The following is an 18,714-nucleotide window of genomic DNA, read 5'->3' on the forward strand; positions in this document are numbered from 1 at the left end:
TTTCTCGAGTTGAGTTTCGATCAAGTCTATTTCTCTATGGACTCATAGTCCCATTTATAGAGGTTAGGAGGAAGAGAGACCAACTCCTAATAGAACACCTGAAACTTGCTTTGAAAAAAAGCAAAACAAGTTTAGGCTATTGGTCTAACCACTACCCACAACAGTAAGCCCAAGCCCAAGCCCAAGCCCGAACCCTACCCGATGTGGTGGATAACCAATGTGGGACTATCTACTATGCACTAAAGTGGAGAGAACACCATTTGTTCATCTCCTCCACTTTGCACACACACACACTAGTATTTAGAAATACACAAGAGATTCCAACAAAGACTTCCTTGTTTTAAGTATTATAATTCAGCATTCAGAAAGAACTTTAGTGCTGAATGCTGAAATATCACTGAATGCTTAAACTATTTAAAAAAAACAAACAAGTTTTAGAATCTCTTAATGCTTAAAACTTAAGTTTAAGAGGCTTTGAATGCTGAATCCAGTAAAAACAGAAAACCCCCTAGTCAAACTATACCAACGGAATTTGCATATTTCTTATATAATAAATATGAACGGATAGAAAACTCAGAGTCATGTTTGTAGAAAATAGAGTGGAGTAAAACGACCACTAAAAAGCTTCCAAATGCCAAATAATGCCAACAGGAAACAAAAATACTTCTTCATCAGCTTCACTTGCAGTTACATATATAATTCTACAGAAACCAAGATCACACCATGCCAAACATATAACAAATTTAGAGATGTCCGCGGCTGACTCCCTGCAGCAGTCATAGGCAGATTTCCACCATTCTTGAAAGTTTTTCTTTCCTTCTCTTCATTTACTGTGAGTGTTCTTGGACTTCTTGGAGACATCAACTTCCTTCGCTGTAATGAAGCTTTGCATATTCCAACCACAAATGTTCATCATAACCATTTCCCCTGAAACGAAGAAACTTTTTGCCCATTCCTCAAGCCTACATTAGGCATTAACAATATAAACAAACAAGCCAAGCACAGATTCCACAAAGCTTAAAGCAATGACATAGAAGGAGAGGGGGTGTTTTTTTGAAATTTCCCATATCAAAATTTCACTACAAAGTCGACAATGAACACTTACCAATGAAGTTTCATTCCAAGCCTCCTTTTTGTTTTAAAAATGAAACAACTGACCGGTGAGAGGAAGTGAGGAACCATAAACTGATGGAAGGGAAACCCCAATTTCAAAACAGATTCCACAAATCCTATTTGAGTTCGTCTACCACGAGGATATCCCATAGACGTTTTGGCCGAACCGTTAGATGGATCTAACGGTCCATCAAAATAAAAACAAACCCATATTCTCTCTCTTCCTTTTTGTTTTTGATTTTCAGACCGTTGAATTTCGAATCCAAAATCCAACGGTCTCATCCCTATAGGGATATCCTTGTGGTAGCCCAGATCTATTTCTTAACCTCGTACAGTATTTCTTTCTTTCTAGTTTTACAAAAGGGAAGGCACAAGCAAAGGAACAAATGAAAACCAGGCCCACACTAGGAACGAGGATGGAAGACCATAGACTACGGTTTAAAGCAGCAGAGGCCCAAGTGGTGAGTTATGAAATGAAATAAGCTCATACTGCTGAACTAGTGAACTTTGAGAAAAGTAACTGAAGCTTCATATGAATCCAAAACCAGGTTAGCGCAAGTCGCAACACAATATAGAATTCAACTGAGGAACCCTCAAGTGACTCGAACTCGAAGCATCTACTGTCAGTTTTCTTAAAGTCTCAAACTAAAGGATCCCCAACAGACTAGAACTTAAAGCAAGGTCGGTGTACTCCAATTCTCCAAAATAGTGGTTCAGATTGAACTGAACAAATACCACTTTGATATGCGCCATTGTTAGTTGTTACTAACGGACTAACGGACAATTTTGGGACCAACATTTTTGGAGTCCCAAGAACTTTCACTTGGAATCCAAAGACATCAGGTTTAACTTTGTCCCAATACAAATGGCACTTACCAATCAACAAATTTACTCAGTGAGTCACTGAGATGCCACGCAATTGGAGCCAGACTGGTAACGTTACCAGGCAACACCACATACCCATTGCCCTTGATTGACAAAGAGAACATGAAAGAACCAACTAATTTTCAAGTGTATCAGCATACGTATGGCATGCCAAATCCATGCATTCATCGCCCAAATGATTTCAAGATAGTCACAAACTCGCAACAAAGCCAGGTTGTAGCTAATATAGATTTGTTCGAATCTCAGAGATGCCAGTTGATTTATCTCGAATACAACAGGATTCGAAGAACCACAGAGAACGGTATAAAACATAATTTCGCAATTAAACAACACATAAAATATACTTCATCCAATGGTTCATGGCAAGTTCACAATATCAGGTAGTCAGAGAAAACGAAATGAGTTGAAACAGACTGCAACACATCTCTCACTACCGACCATCAACCACATTACCCACCAAAATCCTAACAATGATCATTATAATGAACAAACTAAATAAAAATAGGACAAATCAAAACTTTGAAACCCACCCTTAAACCAGACTGACCCACTAGCCACTCACTCGCTCTGCAATCAAAGAACCCCCACACTTGATCGGCACCTCCCAGACTGACAGCAACTTCACTGCTGCTTACATTCTGGTGGTCTCTCACCCTGCTGACCTTCACCAATTTGGGCTCTTCCAGTCTTCTGCAGTTTGGAACATTAAAGTCCATCAGATGTGCAGCAGTACAAAAGTAGCAATCAGGTGAAACCACAAAATGCAAAAAACTTCAGTTATTTGAACTTTTACCAGAAAAAAAGTCGTGAAAATAATTATCTAACCTTTGGCCCAGCAGAAGGCTTTTTCCTGGACTTGCTTTCTTCTTCATCTTCGTCGTCTTCATCCTCATCTTCCTCATCATCTTCCTCATCTTCATCTTCATCATCTTCATCCTCGTCATCATCATCATCATCCCCATCAAGGTCCTCAAAATCTTCACCTTGAACAGCCTCTCCAGTGAACCATGACACAGCGTGCGGAATAATTTTGTCTCTAATGGTTGACCTGCAGAGACAACAAAGTCACATTATCCAAACCAAAGGAAGAAAACAGGACTTTTGAGTTTCAAATGGTTCAACAAAACATTCCATTGTCCTGCTTGACCAAGCCAAAAACTGATTCGCAACAAAATAACATGCAATTCCAATTCTTTAAAAAGAGAATAAAATTGAAAGGTTTTCTCGTTCTTTTTTCTATGAATTCATTCCCTCAAATTTTGGTTACTTTTTTTGGTAAAAAACTTCTTATAGTTGGAACTAACAAGAATTCTCACCGGACACCAATCTCGTGAAGAGAAAAAGAGTCACATTTCAAAGGGCATTCCCATTTGAATGTGAATGTTTTTGAGAATTTTTCAACCAAAAAGCAATCCTTACTTTGTATTAACAAAATGAACCCCATGACATACAGAAACACATAACCACCCAAATACACCAGAACTGTTGTTTCAATAAACAATTTCAGTCTAAAAAAACTATAATTAAAAAAATCAAACAAACTAACCCAATGTCATAATCTTGTTCCATTTCATTCTGAAGCTGCTCAGCCTGTCAATAACCCAAAAGGAAAGTTCTTATATGGAATTAAATGATTTCCTTATTTTAAAAACACCTAATTATATTGAACTTACAGTGTCTTCATCAATATCATCGTCATCCTCCGGGACCTGTGGCGGATTGAAAAAGTTGAAGAAACTCTCACAATTTTCAGTTTTAGTAATAGGCTTGGTATTCTTTGATCCCTTCTTTGGCTTCTTTTTAAGCACTTTCTGAGTCAAGCTCTTTCCCGGAAGCCATTCAATCTCAGTCCTACAGAACCCAACATAACAGATAAGTTAAGAGAAAAAACAACTGACTAGACTTTCTATAAGAAAGATAGCAAAGAAACTCACCCAATTGCTTTTTCCAGGATAGGTTCATCATCATCAATCATGTGATATGTTTTGGTTAAGACAGAATTCTTGAAATACGGATTAGCATCAAAGAAGAATTCAAGCATGAAACCCTTGGGATTTTCAATCCTACGCCATTTAATGTCTTTGAGGAATTTGAGTGCTTCCTCATCACGTTCCGAAATCTGAGTTCCAGGAAACGATTTCCAAAAATCAATAGAGACAACTTTTCTATGGAATAACTGTATTAACATAATACTAATATTCTTATGAAGTAAGATCATATTACCTCCTCAGTCAATACTTCATTTGTCTTCATTGCATTAAGCCAGAAATCAGGCACACCTTTCACTGCACAGCATAATAAATTAGCACATAGCAACCAGTAAATCAACTAAGGTCAAGGTCCACTCAAAATACCTTCGGTGCCTTTACCTTCTTCTTGATCAATTGGAGCTTCATTTGTTACTCCTTCCACTTCGACTACACCATTCACAATATCGTAACGCTGCAAAAAGTAAAAACAAAGTTACCTAGCATAGTATAGAATGTAACCCACACATGAAGGTCATCATCGAGACATTACTCAGCCCAACATAAAACAATGTAGATACTAGACTTCTAGCAGATGTGTGTGTTTAAGGGCATATAACTGTAATGGACAGAGTAAGACAAACAAGCACATACAATACCAAATCAATTGTCAACTTTTAAAAATTAACACATTTGGAAGAAGTCAAAGACAAAAATACCTTAGAGTACAAAGGCTCATACAACTTCTGGTACTTGGCTTCAAGCGCTGCTCTCTCCTCGAAAAACTTTGCTTCAAGCTCATCATGTTGACTCTGAAAATTGAAAGTGTCAGAGGACCCAACAAGTGCATCTAAATCAACAATTTTCAATTGAAAGAATACAGAAAGGGGAAGGGGTAAAGTAATCGAGTAAGACATACGGGTTAAGGTGGAAAGCGGAATGAGAAAAATAAAGCCCCACTCTACTAATGTTTTTCCCATTAGGCTCCGAAAAATAAAGGCATAAATTACAACCTTAAATATTTTATATAATAAAACTAGGAATTTCAAGTTTGATCACATGCTTTGAGCACTTAGAAACCCAGGCACCAAACTGAAATTACTGTTCACAGTTGTGGCGGATGGTTATTTAAGTAGATGGCTTCTTCTACAGAAAATGGCAGTAAGCATATATGTTGACAATGGCGGCAATTTTTTGTGGAAAAAGTTGCAGATTATAGACTAATATACATAATAAGCACTTCTTTATTGATACATACATAATATATTGTGTAGATCAACAATATACAGACAAGTATGCAGCACAAAATACGCCTAGTTTATAGAGGATGGCAGTAAAATGTCACTGGTTTGTACAGTAAGAACTTCAAGAATTTATGACTGACCTAATAGTCAAAACCAACTAATCACAAAGCTTTAGATAATCAGTTCGAACCATTAACCACGAACCATCTAATAATGTAACATTTGTTGGGAACCAAATCTAATTGATGCCAACCAGAAAATCCACTTCAGACCCAACTTTTGTCCCCAGAATAAGAGTCTATTTCATTCTGGATCAGTTCCAATTCAAAGTACACAAAAGTGATCAACAATCCTCTAAAACTGCTTTGCAATGGATAATAAATATGTTTCCAAATACTACAGCAATAGAAACCAAGTAGAAATTATACATTGTGAATCTTTCAAGAGCATCATTTTTTTTTTTCACATTAAAAATTTATTATGTGCTTCCTATGAACATTTATATTTTAAAATTTTTAATTTACTCAAACCATATCTCAATTTTCCTTAATTGCCCCTCATTATCTAATTAATCTCATTATGCAATACCCGCTTTTGAAACTTAAATGCATACTACAAGAAAAATAGTTGAACACCAGTAATATCTTCAGCCAACACACATAGTACTTTAAAAGTCAGACAGTGGAAGCACCAATGTAACACAAAAACTAACAACAGAATGAATGAAAACATTTTAATGATATTCCAAATCAACAGCCTCACTAAACAACTAATTAAACTTAACCACAACAAAGATAAACACTACTAGAGCTAGAGTTACAGCAACACAAACCTGAATCTCTCTAAGAACCTCAACACGCTTACGAACAGTAGGAGATAAAGTTTCAAGTACATCAGGATGTTGTCCAGCAAGTGACTGCAACTTATCCTACAAAACAAAAAAAAAAAAAAAAACCCTAAAATCACTAAACCCAAAAAAGCAACAAACTTTATCATTAAATCCAAAAACCAAATACACCCATTAATTCAAAACTACCTTCAGAGCATTAACAAGTCCAGCACGATCTTCAGCACTCAAAGCTACAAAAAAATTAGTCACAAAGTAGATAAAATAAAAAATTAGGGTTTGTTTAAACTAGTATAGTTACCAGCAGTTGCTCCAGGTAGTGATTCAGTAAGATCTGCCATGTTAAAGTTATCTTTGTTCATGGTGTGAAGCAAAAAATGAGTACAACCCTAAAAACAAAGAGTTGAAAAAAAAAGAAAAATGAAAAGTGAAGTGTGTTTTTGAGGAGAGGGAAATAATTTGCGAAGAGATAGTGAGGAGGTGTGTCTTTAAATCATGAAAAAGCCCACGGCCCGAAACCTAACAACAATACTACCGCTTTATATAGACTTTTGGACTGGTCTTCAATTGGAAACCCTATGGGGGGTAATTAAAGAGTTGCATTATGCAGCCCTGGGAGTAATTTTTCTACTTTTTTTGTTTGTTTTTGTTTTGGTAACTTGTTGATTATTGAGATTTGGTTTTTGATGCTTTTTCTAATTTTGATTGTGGGGAATTATTAGTGTACTGTTTTTGGAGTATTGAGGATTACCTTGCACTGTATACAGCTATGAGTCTTAGATGGATTGTGAGCTGAGATGGCATGTTTAAAACACTAATGGAATTTTGGGAATTTTGAGGACAATAGTAAATTTTTGGGTGCCTACTAAAACTGACCTACTAGCTGATTTTGTTCAATGCTAATTACGTAATCGTAATAGTGAGTCGGAGAAGGAAGCAGGTCGAAATAGTAAATCGGAGTAGAAGTGCTCGTTACGTAAATCCATTATATTGACAAAAAACTGATAGAGATCATCGTTATTATTAGTGAGTCGAAATAGTAGGTCGAAATAGTAGGTCGGAGTAGAAGTGCTCATTACGTAAATCCATTATACTCTCACAAAATGCTGATAGAGATCGTCGACATTATTAGTGAGTCGGAATAGTAGGTCAAATTAGTAAGTCGGACTCACTTTTTTTTATTTTTTTCTTTGACCAGTTTTGAATTTACACTTTTTTAAAGCATGGAAAACATAGACGGACAATATTTTACATGTTCAAATCAGCAGATAGGGCAAAGTTCACAGCATTTTCTACCCTGTCTTAATCTTGATTATCATTGAGTAGAGGATGATATGTGTGGTGATCTTTAACAAAAAAGTTGACGAACTTGTTCAAATTCACAGATAAATGTCCCACTTTTTCTTCCTTATGTCAGACTTGCGTTGAAATGTCCTCGTGAGCAAAATCAGTGGCGAAATTGGCTCTTGTCATCAATTGTAAGTCGAGAGTTGAATGCCCCTACTTTTTAGTGAAAGTATTCTGACACCATACTTCATCACAAAATAAATCCTCCCATCACATTTTAGCGCACACTAAGTTTGGTTCTCTGGCAGAGAGGCGAGTAAAACTCAACAAAGCTGATAAAAAAAACACATGCCCGTTGCCCCTGAAGAATTTTACAGGAACCAAGCAAGGCCTAAGTCACAGTAAACTTTCTTCAATCTTGTAACTACAAAGTTTAGAATGAACAACTTGCGCACAGATATATGTAGTCTTTTTCGGTAAAGCTCAAAATATATCAAGTTGAGTTATGCTGCCTGGACAATTTATTTAAAACATCGCACACTTCTATACTTTCACATCTACAGATGTATTCTGGCGTAAATACCAATGGCATAGTACGCCAGTAATACTACTTGCATATATGTAAATTGAGCTTTCTACTTTCCGAGTGTAAAGAAGTTCAAGACTGAAGCAACCTGCTTCTTCCCGAAAATGTCAAAAAGGGATTAAGAATTTTGAATGTGTAAACAGTGACACAGTACATGCATTAAACTGGGTAACAAATGTGCAACTTTGAACAACTACTTTCCACTTTGTTGTATAACAAGGAGTGCTTCTTCAGTTCTAATGATTCAATTCAAACAATGTAAGAAGAAAAACTATTTGAGACGCAGATGAACAAAGTCAACCAGGAACTACAACTGAACAAGTTGATGAAAGTTAATGATGAGATGACACTACTATAGAAGGTCAGTTCACTCTTTTCTAGAGGGTTGAAACTGTGGTTTTAATGCTTCTATCACTGCCGAGAAATCCTGATCACTTAAACCATGAGACTTTGCTACCTTATACAATTCATTTGCGGCTGCAGCAATTGGAGTAGGTTGAGAGACAGATTCTGCCAGACCTAACGCAAGCCTCAAATCCTGCCATTGTAACTCATTTTGAGGTAAAGCTGTGATATCAAATTATTTATCTATATCTCCTGCTTGGAACAACTGGGAAAGTCTACTGACCTTTTGCTGATGTTTTAAAGGAAATGCAGTTGGGTACACAGCTTGAACCATTGACGGTCCTTTCATAGAAAACATTGGTGCACTTATAGCTCCCTGTGAGACTACCTGCAAAGTTTCAAAATGTGATGAGCTTAATGAAATTCTAGCCAGAATGCAAAAGACCAGAAGTAGGCTGTCGACTTAGAGAAATACCTCAACAAGAACACTTGGGTCCAACCCTACTTTCTTACTAAGAAGTAAACCTTCTGAAAAAGAAGCCATCATACTGCATTTATTGGAAACGAGGAATTAAAGTCATTAAATTTGACATATAAGAAACAATTCCCTAAATCTACTATAAAATTTGATTATGAAAAAAGGAAAGGAAATTAATTGACCCAGAACCTTCCCATAATCATGTTGACAACGAGTTTCATTGCAGCGCCGTTTCCAACATCCCCGAGGTAAAATCTAGACTGAAGATAGCAAAAAAAATAAAAGGTTAAAGAGCTAATACAAACACATTAATGAGTGCAATGAAGCATGCTCAGAAGACAGGTATACCTTTCCCATTATGTCTAAGAATGGAGCAACCATTTCATATAGAGCTTCATCCCCTGCAAGAATGAAACAATAGGTTCAGTTCCATGAGGCCGCTTGATTAACAAGCTTTGCATCGCATATAGTTGACTAATGATTAAAAAAAACTTAGTGATTAAACACAGACAGTGAGAAAAATAACAAGTGACTACACTCATACAGATAAATACACGTAGGGTTTCTATGATCTACGGACTGCAGCATTAGCACTTAAATTATATGATTCACATTCAATTGAGATTACATTTTAAAGGATAAATTACATACTACAAGACACAAAACATCCAACCTATAGTAATTACCTGCAGTCAGAAAAATCAGCTGCCCGTCTTCAGCAGGCTTTTTTGAGCCTGAAACTGGAGCCTATTAAAAAACCACTAAATCTAAAAGACATTCCTTTGATATGTTATTATCACATCAACAAAGAGAAGATTGTGAAGATAATGATATACTACAGAAATATTTATTTTTAACGAAGGCAAAATTTATTTAAAAAAACCCTAAATTTATTTGGAAAGAATAGCATATAATCAGCTTTATTACCTCTAAAAACAATGCCCCGGTAGCTTTAACTTGTTTGCCTATCAATTTAGAAGTGGCACCATCAACAGTTGAAACATCTACATATCTGCCAATGCACGACCAAACAGAGAGGGAGAGAGATCTCAGGATTTGTATTCAGTATACTGCACTCTATCATTCATATATATTATGCTAAAGCAGGCATTTAGGTGATTAAACACGATTTAGTTTGAATTCAAAGCCAAAAGGTAAGAAAATAAAAACAACAAAAGTCGCCAATGAGGCCAATAAATTTGCCTTTCATATTGACTTTGTTTTGGTTGAGAATCTTATAACCTACATCGATTTTTGTTCGTTATGTATTATACATAATACAAGTGGCGGAAACTGTCTTAATAACATCTTGGTGGAATGATGATGGTGCTGTTAGCCAAGGTGGATATTTTGCTACAGAGAGTGGTGAAAATGATGTTATGTAACCAAAACGGGTGATTGGCAATGAATGTGGAGGTGGCATGGTGCTGTATTGGAATCCGTAGTTAATGGTATTGTCAGCACTACTGGCATGTCAGGACGATGGTGAAGGTGGGCAGGTGGCAATAGCGAGATGTTGATAATGGTGTGTCGTTCAAGAGAGAGAATGAGAGATGCTATGCTTATTGCCATATGTTAACTTTCCAGTTTGGGTAAGAGATATATAAATTTGTGGAATCTAGAGAGGCCCTTTAACATGTTGACCTCATTTGCAATGCCGTGAAAATATTTCCATCATATTGGTTCTAAAAGTTGCTGTAGTTCACCAGAAAGAGGAACAAAGGTTATAAAAGGGATACTGAAAACGCCTCCAAACCACCAACAGCCTCAAAGGAACCAACTAATGTGTTCCAGAAGAGTCTTTCCTACTTCATTCACTTCTATCAATGTCGATGAGAAAATACAGCAAGGAATTTATTTCTAAAAGTTATGTTGGCTATTAAAAGTTATGTTTTTTAAGCAATCAACACACCCCGTCATAAACTACCATAATATGTTGGCTATATTCTGAAAATATTTTTTCAGCAATCAATACAACCCGACATAAACCACAAATAGTTTTTGTACTAAGTAAACTAGTATAATAATGATTTTTTCATTTTTATATTATTATTAGCTTTGCCATATAAAAGACATAACCTTATCTCTCACAAAGCATATAATAACAAAATAATATAGAGCTGCTCATTGCAAGCATATCCCAGGTTCAAATATATTACGCAACGTTATTTATATATCAAGATAGCAGAATCAAATCACAGTCACATGGACCAAAAAATATTTTGACAAGAAAAGCACAATACCCTTTTCCCGGACTTAGTCCATTTGCCACTCCATATTCTCCACAGGCAACATCAACCTGATATAGCATCTTCATTAGCTTCGTATAATGATTAGGATAGTTGAAAACCATGTAATTTGTGAGAGACCAAATATACGCACGGCGCTTTCAGGATCGGCGAGCATGGCAAATGTGACGTCGCAAGATGAAGCAACTTCTTCAGGGGATGATTTATATCTGCAGCAGCAATACATTTATAAGATAACAGATCACAAAGACAATGACTCATTTTTGTTTAAATGTCAGTAGGTCGCAGAAGTGCCTTTCATAACCAAACAAACCATAACAACACAGATATATAAACTAAGTTTATCTAGTCAATATATTCCAATCATATATGCTCCAAGGCATCTCAAAAAAGACAGAAAGAAAGAGGGTGGAGGAAAGAAATTGTTGATCAAAATTATAAAGTTAAATGCATCTGTTCAGCCTACAGGGTAATTTAAAAGCACTGTTGATGATAAATGGTAGTAACAAAATATATCCAATTATCCATAACATACTGAAGCATGAGACTGAACATTTTGCAATGATATAGAATTGTGAAAGCAATCGTATGGTAGAGTAAATCTTGGATTATCTTTAGGTGCTCTATCTTGAGGCGGTGACTCGGTGATTTATAGACAACCTAAAGAAGCTTTCTATTATCTTTTGGGTCTAAAGGTTTGTACTTCCCTTGGAAATAATTCAACAATGTGGATCCTAGGTGAAACCTCTCCAGCAAAACATAAAAAAATCGTTTTAATTGCAGGAAATCAGAAGTAACAGTTATGGACAAATTTGAAATGGATTCATCCATATGAGATCAAAATTTTGCAAAATATAATGGAGTCAGCCATTTTAATTTAGCTTCCAATTTAATTTATTTTAAGGTTTTTTTTATTTCTAAAAGAATTGTGTTAAGGATATGAAAATCATTACTTATTTATTAGTATAAAATTCTACGCATATCAAGACTGACTGATGCATTATTTTCTTGATGTTCCTATAACAATAAACACCTTTTTTTTTCCCTAAATTTATATCCATATTAATCTAACGAACAATCTGAAGATTAAAAACTTACTTTGCCCCCAAGCTGATGAGCGGATCACACTTGCTCTTGGTCCTATTCCAAACAGTAACATCACATCTGCACAAAAGTGAAGGCATTCAAAATCCCAATAATACTTTACTAACGTTTAGTTTCAGGCTTTCAACCAACCCAGCTTTCAACTTTTGGAACTCCATGGTAAGGGAAAATGAGCTCAACCAAGATGTGCAAGAGTCATAAGAATACATCTTCATGTTTTTGGTAAAAGAAAGTTCCTTCTTAGAGCTTGGGATAAATACCACGAATGCTCAGAAAGACTTTTATAAATAAACCTATGTTGTTTGTGTTCTTTAATTTCTTTTTTATCTTTTCTTCTGTTTTCCCCACCAAAATCAAATTGACTAAAGCTTACCCAGCTTTTATGAGATTCTGTGCCATTGGAGAACCCATAATCCCAAGACCCAAAAAGCCAATGCGCGCAGGACTTTCATTTTCTGCAATTCCAACATATCAAAGGGAAAGAAGCAAGTTGTGTGAACTACCTAACAATCTCCAAGTAACTTGGCAAAGGTAGGAATGAATTTGATGGCTACATATTTGTAAAGCAACGCAACAAAGATAAGTAATCTAAGATTGATTCATCATGTACTCAGCTTACAAGAACGGGGAGATATGGTTCACTTGTCAATCAAATATTGACGTTTTATAAATTCTTCAATAAAATGAATGCACCAGCAATAGATACTGGTTTGAGAGCCTCTTCATTACGTAATACTTAATCCACACATATTTGCTTTCTTTCCAAAATAATTCCATTGTAACAAACTTTTCTTAATTATAGGAGTTCTAGATATCTAGCACATTGCGGGCAATCACAAAACTATATAGATTGAGCAATTAAAAAAGTTATACAAAAATGTAAAGTTAAAGAAATACTTTATATATGCAATTTACTAATTATACAAGAAAAGGCAAAGAAGTGGACAAAAGCAACAAGAGACGGTTAAAGAGTGGTGTGATTCTCCATATTCATCTTAATATTGCATTTACAATTTGAGATCCTATAGTCATTCTAACATCATTTATTTGCAACCTAAATGTCTCATAAGGAGTGGTAATGATCCATCATGAGTCCATCTGAAAGCGTTAACACAAAAATTAAAAACGGGTAATTATACATTAGAAAAGGCACAATTGCATTAACTAAAGATCTATTTACGATCATTGATTTCCCTTATCTCCTAAAAGATTTAGGCATGATTTGTAAAGCTAATGAAGAGCCACTAATCACAATGTTTATAACTTTTATCACCTCATAGGCATAAGAAGACTAGTTTGCAAAATAGCCACAACGTATACATTCATCATCTGTTCCTTATCCTAAACTATTGTTTCCAACATGATTACATATTCACTATTAGTCTCAGCGCAAAAGAATCTCTAAGACTATTTACATTTGTCTTGCACAAGCATACACCTCGAAGGTCCCAAGTTAGTATAAACAGACTCACACTCAAAACACATTGAATACGTGAATCAATAGAGTGCTTCACAACGTTAATTATCATGCAAGAAGTAATATATAAGTTTATAACTAAACTAAAAACATAAACACCCCATGAGTTATACAAGCCAAAAAGAAAAAATAAAACATACCTTTTGAGGACTGAGAAGAGAAAGCTTTGGAACATGTAGAGAACAATGGTTTAATAGGAAATGAAAAAAATGGGTTCCTTCTAAAGTTGCTGGGTATTTGAGGAAGGAAAGTTGAACACATTGACATTGTTGGTGAAGGTGTGATTGACGAGGCTAGAATTACAGAAGAGAGAAAACTACAAGAGTTGTTCTTGATGAAAAAATTGGACAAGACTGACATGTTTTTCGTTATCTTCTGAACAGAGAAGCTCAAGATAAAAGGCTTTTTTGCTGGGTTGGGCTTGGATCACAGCTCATGGGCTTTCCTATTTGGGTCATAGTTCTCAAATGGCGGGAAATTGATATTACATTTTTTTTTCGTAACAAACAAACAAGGCTACAAACTAGATAAACTAAGCAGTGGGGGCGTGAGCGGAGAGAGGGAGATATGGATTTGTGGGTGGGGAGAGAGAGAGAGTTAGGGTTTGGTTGAGAGGGATAGCTGAGGACTGAGGACAGACAAAAACCAACCAACTTAGTTTTTGTCCGCATAACCCCTCTTTCTGCCTAGATCGTTTGCTCCGCTCACTGATTATATACTTGAAAAACGATAAAACACCTCACCACCAATGTTTATGGCTTTATATAGTTTACTAGATTTTGGATCTTTAAGATATTTTGCTTGAAGTAAAAAATTTCTTTTTGGTGCACAATTTTTTGAACATTTTGGAAATCAATTGGTAAATATTAAGGGTACCCAATATTAAACCAATCAATTATGGTAAAATGTGAGAACATTGCAAACTTAATCTTGATTACTCACCATCAATTGCAAAATAACTCCTCTGAGCAGCTTTAAGTACACTACTATTACCCGACCTATCGTTTAACAATCAATTTTTTCATTTTCATTTGCTTCATTCCCCCTTCATTGTTTCTTCATCCTTCGTGTAAGCCTTAATACTAAAGAAGCTTATATTGCACCTTTTGCATAATTCTCTTAATCTTAGCCTCCTTGTGCTCATACCTAATCAAGTTCATGTCGTATCTCTATCATTAGATCGAACCATGATGATGTAACCTTTAAATTTGATTATGGAGAGGATGGGGTGCATTATAAGCTTTTCATTATATTGTAACTATGATAGAACTACTTAATCTCTTTACTAATGGTGTGGTGCTTACTCAACGTATAGAACAATATCTTTACGGATCCTCCTTATTAGATATTTTGATATGATTATAATTGTTCTATATGTAGAAATATAGAGTTGACAGTAACATTTATATAATTGTTGTATATAGAAAGGCAAAGGCAATTCAAATAAGTTTTATAGTAATTTAGATATCTCTTAATTAGAGTTAGAACATGTAACTTTTTTATATTAGGTATTATGGATACCATTGCTCATAAGTCATATTGTGCGAAAAAAATTTAGATCCTTACAGAAATGACAAAAAAGTAAAGAAGTTCACTAAAGATCAAAGCCTAAGCATAGAATATAAAACAAACTAAGTAGAACTGCTACTAGAATTAAATGGAACAACAGCCAATATTTTGTGATTTCTAAGCTTTGACTTGGCTATAGAACTTGGACTTCTCCACCATGGTCAAACTTTAAGTGTATGAATTTGAGCTCGATTTCCTCAAAGGCCGGTCTTGAAGTACGTCTGCTTCAACAGTGATTGTCTCATAGTAACAACATGCTTATTCGGTCCCGCACAACAGCCCTTTATTATTAAGTCTGGGAAAAATTAAACCTCTCATCGGAGTAATGTCCTTCTTAGTCTTATTGTACTCACTGTTAACAATATGCATGTGACCCATGATAAATCTTTCCAAGCTTGTATCTTTTTGTTCATCTACGTATAATAGTGATACCCATTATTCTCTACCCTAGCTATAGAGAATAAAACTCTAGTTGGATGCGCAAGCACCAATACAGGCTACCTTCAGCAAATCCCTATGAGTCTTGCCAAAAAGGCGACTAGCACCCCATTGAGTCACCACACTCTCATAGCCTATGAAACACAGACAAATCTCTTGGCGGGCTATAAATATGTAGGAGAGGTGGAGAAGTGGGAGTGAACCGAATGAACCCAGTTTTAAAACTTATCTATATTTATAGGGATAAAGAAACTCGAAGGTGAGTAGTACGATCGATATTCTTATACTCTAGTTGTTTTCTCCATAATTCTTAGTTGATGGTGCAATGATGACTGTTAAGGGTGCAACCGTGCAAGATCGATCAGCTTGCGTCATCGACTCGACCTTCCACTTCCCTTAAATGGCTCTAGAAATGGCCCAGCTTATGGGCTTTTAACTCTTGTCGAACATCTCCGTCTAGTTTCTCATAGCGTACAAGGTGTTTGAAAGATTACCAAGCTAGGGCGGGAGCTTGTCTAGTACCATTCAATAGGTTAATAATTCTAGGAGAGTCAACCATATTACTCTTGTTTTTTGGTATCCAACTGCTATAGCTTAGCATTGTCTGATTATTCTCAACCAAAAAAAAATAATCAATCAACATTGGATGAAAATCCCACGACAATGTGGTTTAGTTTAATGATATGAAATCACCACTCAAGTCATTATAAATGAGAACATTAAAGGATTATTTAGTCGTGAGAAGACATAGATTTTCTATATTTTGGTGAATACCTTATCAAAATAGACCCATCTATAATGTTTCCATCTTCAATTAAGTCTCAAAATAAGAGTTGCATCCATACCACCCATACCATGTACACTCTTGAGGAGTTGAGGCAATTATAGATAGTTTTCTAATATCAATGAAATTATGTTGTAAATTCTCAAAAGTTCCTAGTCAAGGGCAAAGTGGCACAAAGGAGTCCAACAATTTTTGGGTCCGATCATGTAAACATGTACATAAAAGGATTTGCCATAAACAAATACAGATAGTTAAATCAAATGAAACTATAGTGTAAGTAAATCAAATGAAATTATGTTTGTTATACAAAGGGGATACTGTAAATTTAGGAAGAGACTTCTTCGGTTGACTTTTTTGAGGAGTGCTTACATGACACTTAGCTTAATAGACAAAACCTCATACGTACTCCGCTTTAATATAGAGAGAGAGGTGATAATAGATATATTCTCGTTGATAAAATCCATATTGACAATGTCCCACAGGCCACAATTACAAAGAAAAATGCAAGTCTGAATTCTGAACATAGAAGCATATGTATTTTGCTAGACTCCTTTATGTATTTCTCAGAGAAAAGCCCAAGAACAACCAAATGTAAAAGGCTCATTCATGTAGGCAATTGTAGCAAAAACTCCATGAAGCCATTAATAACCCAGTTCAAAATAATAATAATAATAATAATTAATAACCCCAAACAGCCAAACGTTTTTTTCTTTGCTAGAAGATAACTTTTTTTTATGGTTATATTGTTTAAAACGAAAGAAAAGAGATTACAAAGTAAAATAAATAGTACAGACAGGCATATCACCACAACTTAGCCCTATGCATCAGTTAACAAAACGGTAGTAAGCGCTATAATGATTTTCAAGATTGGCCAGAAATCTTGGCCGTGCATCCCACTCAGAACACCATTATATTATCTAAATTCGTACCATGTCTAGCACACTTGTCTGCCCCTAGATTGACTTCTCCCAATGCTGTAGTGACATTGAGTAAGTACCTGACTTCACCTTTTTTTTCCTGATTAGCACGACACATCAACTAATCGAAAGTTCAGAAGTAGTCCTTTGACTTAAATTTGAGATTGCCCACCTTTTTTTTTTTATATATATATATTGCTTTAAGGATGTGTTGGTTCCAATTCAAGTTTTCAACTATCATTTAAGCTAAGTCATTATTTGAGAGCACCATCCAAAGTTCAAAATCACTTTGTCATGATTAACTTCAAGCTGCATCAACCAATAAAATATATCACTTAACCTCAACATTAGGCGCTACTGGTGATTTCAACACTTTCATGTCGCATGCACAGTGTCAACCACCAAATTTAATTGAAAATTTCTTCTCGATCAAAAGCAACTTTGAATTGTGGTATTCAATTAGGAGTGTAAACTATTGCTTATTGAGCCTGCATCTAATTGGTCATTAGATCGATCGAATCTCACAATATACACCTCGCTTTTAGCTCAACTTATTGGCTCATCATCTTATAAATACTAATAAATAAATGTATAAGGTGTCATTTGGAAGTGCTATAATTTTGTTTTTTCTTTTGATTTAATTTGTAGCTGACACTATTTGTTCGATCATTCAATTATTATTTTTGCTTAAACTCAAATCAATAGTTAAAAACTAAAGTGGTTCGAAATGAACATTGAACAACTAGGTTTAATATTATGAAGTCAACGAAAAACCACTTCAGATGGAATTACAAGTTTACAACAACGGCAAATGGGAGCCAAGTGGTCTAAATTTGAAATTTTCATCTGTTTTCAAGGAGTTACTGAAGCTATAAGTGGATATTTCGTCGTGCATAAATTTCGTCTGTTAAAAGATGTCAATTGGCTTGTGACTAGAGTTTTGTAGAGTGCAACAACCCAACGTTTTAGCTGGACAAAAACCCTAATTCGCATGCGATAATAGTTGTGTTCATTATACGTTTTCATGATACACACCATAAACAGTGCATGTTGCATCTTGGTTTGGGAAGCTAGCTAGCTATTCCGCCTTTTAAAAAAAACTGGGGGTCATGTCTAATTGGCAGAAGTTACGGGGCTAGCTCTAAACAACTCAAGTTTTTATGATCAGCTTATGCCCGCAATATGATGGAATTGAAAAAGTGAAGTCAAAATAACTCAATAATAAACAAAATAAAAGATACTGGAATCTATCAGCTTAATTATTTGATATTGTTTCCTTTTGGACGAGCTAAGATACTTGGTTGGAATCATTTTTGGAGTGTCAAGTCTTTAGATTCACTTTTAACAAAGTGCTCCACTACTCCAGCATTAGGACAACTTTTAACAACTGAAAAATAACTTTAGGTGGCAAAAGAGTGGTTTAT

The 18,714-nt window shown here is 35.4% G+C and overlaps 2 protein-coding genes across 5 annotated transcripts; both read right to left on the bottom strand.

The window, feature by feature from the left end:
* Nucleotides 1-2,312: 2,312 nt before the first annotated feature.
* Nucleotides 2,313-6,843, bottom strand: LOC147512218 (nucleosome assembly protein 1;2-like). Of its 4 annotated transcripts, none has more exons than XM_086595198.1 (11): nt 6,358-6,843; nt 6,246-6,289; nt 6,042-6,137; nt 4,685-4,777; nt 4,368-4,440; nt 4,222-4,283; nt 3,933-4,117; nt 3,672-3,849; nt 3,545-3,588; nt 2,824-3,046; nt 2,313-2,688 (listed from the first exon to the last, which is right to left on the bottom strand). In XM_086595198.1, exons 1-11 carry the CDS (start codon nt 6,416-6,418, stop codon nt 2,620-2,622), a joined length of 1,128 nt encoding a protein of 375 aa, XP_086451324.1. In that variant the 5' UTR covers nt 6,419-6,843; the 3' UTR covers nt 2,313-2,619. The 4 variants fall into 4 exon arrangements, with proteins under 4 accessions (XP_086451324.1, XP_086451323.1, XP_086451326.1 ...); XM_086595197.1 differs by having other exon boundaries at nt 4,353-4,440; nt 6,358-6,572; XM_086595200.1 differs by having other exon boundaries at nt 6,246-6,274; nt 6,358-6,570.
* A 1,178-nt stretch (nt 6,844-8,021) lies between these two features.
* GLYR2 (glyoxylate reductase 2) lies at nt 8,022-13,955 on the bottom strand. The gene is made up of 12 exons (XM_086595201.1): nt 13,723-13,955; nt 12,479-12,560; nt 12,100-12,165; nt 11,135-11,210; nt 10,996-11,051; nt 9,680-9,764; nt 9,439-9,499; nt 9,101-9,153; nt 8,942-9,012; nt 8,750-8,822; nt 8,558-8,662; nt 8,022-8,467 (listed from the first exon to the last, which is right to left on the bottom strand). Exons 1-12 carry the CDS (start codon nt 13,940-13,942, stop codon nt 8,297-8,299), a joined length of 1,119 nt encoding a protein of 372 aa, XP_086451327.1. The 5' UTR covers nt 13,943-13,955; the 3' UTR covers nt 8,022-8,296.
* Between the last annotated feature and the right edge of the window lie 4,759 nt (nt 13,956-18,714).

The sequence above is a fragment of the Coptis chinensis genome, chromosome 3 (assembly GCF_015680905.1).
Source record: "Coptis chinensis isolate HL-2020 chromosome 3, ASM1568090v1, whole genome shotgun sequence".
In the NCBI taxonomy this organism is placed as follows: Eukaryota; Viridiplantae; Streptophyta; class Magnoliopsida; order Ranunculales; family Ranunculaceae; genus Coptis; species Coptis chinensis.

Excerpts from the sequence above, each read along its gene's own strand:
- GLYR2 (XM_086595201.1), bottom strand. The coding sequence starts at position 13,942 with ATGTCAGTCTTGTCCAATTTTTTCATCAAGAACAACTCTTGTAGTTTT. Across the intron at positions 11,052-11,134 it reads TCGCCGATCCTGAAAGCGCC|GTTGATGTTGCCTGTGGAGA; the intron begins GTGCGTATATTT and ends ATGCTATATCAG. Across the intron at positions 8,823-8,941 it reads GTCAACATGATTATGGGAAG|TATGATGGCTTCTTTTTCAG; the intron begins GTTCTGGGTCAA and ends CAATAAATGCAG.
- LOC147512218 (XM_086595197.1), bottom strand. The coding sequence starts at position 6,418 with ATGAACAAAGATAACTTTAACATGGCAGATCTTACTGAATCACTACCT. Across the intron at positions 6,290-6,357 it reads ACTACCTGGAGCAACTGCTG|CTTTGAGTGCTGAAGATCGT; the intron begins GTAACTATACTA and ends ATTTTTTTGTAG. Across the intron at positions 4,284-4,352 it reads AGAAGGTAAAGGCACCGAAG|TGAAAGGTGTGCCTGATTTC; the intron begins GTATTTTGAGTG and ends TATGCTGTGCAG.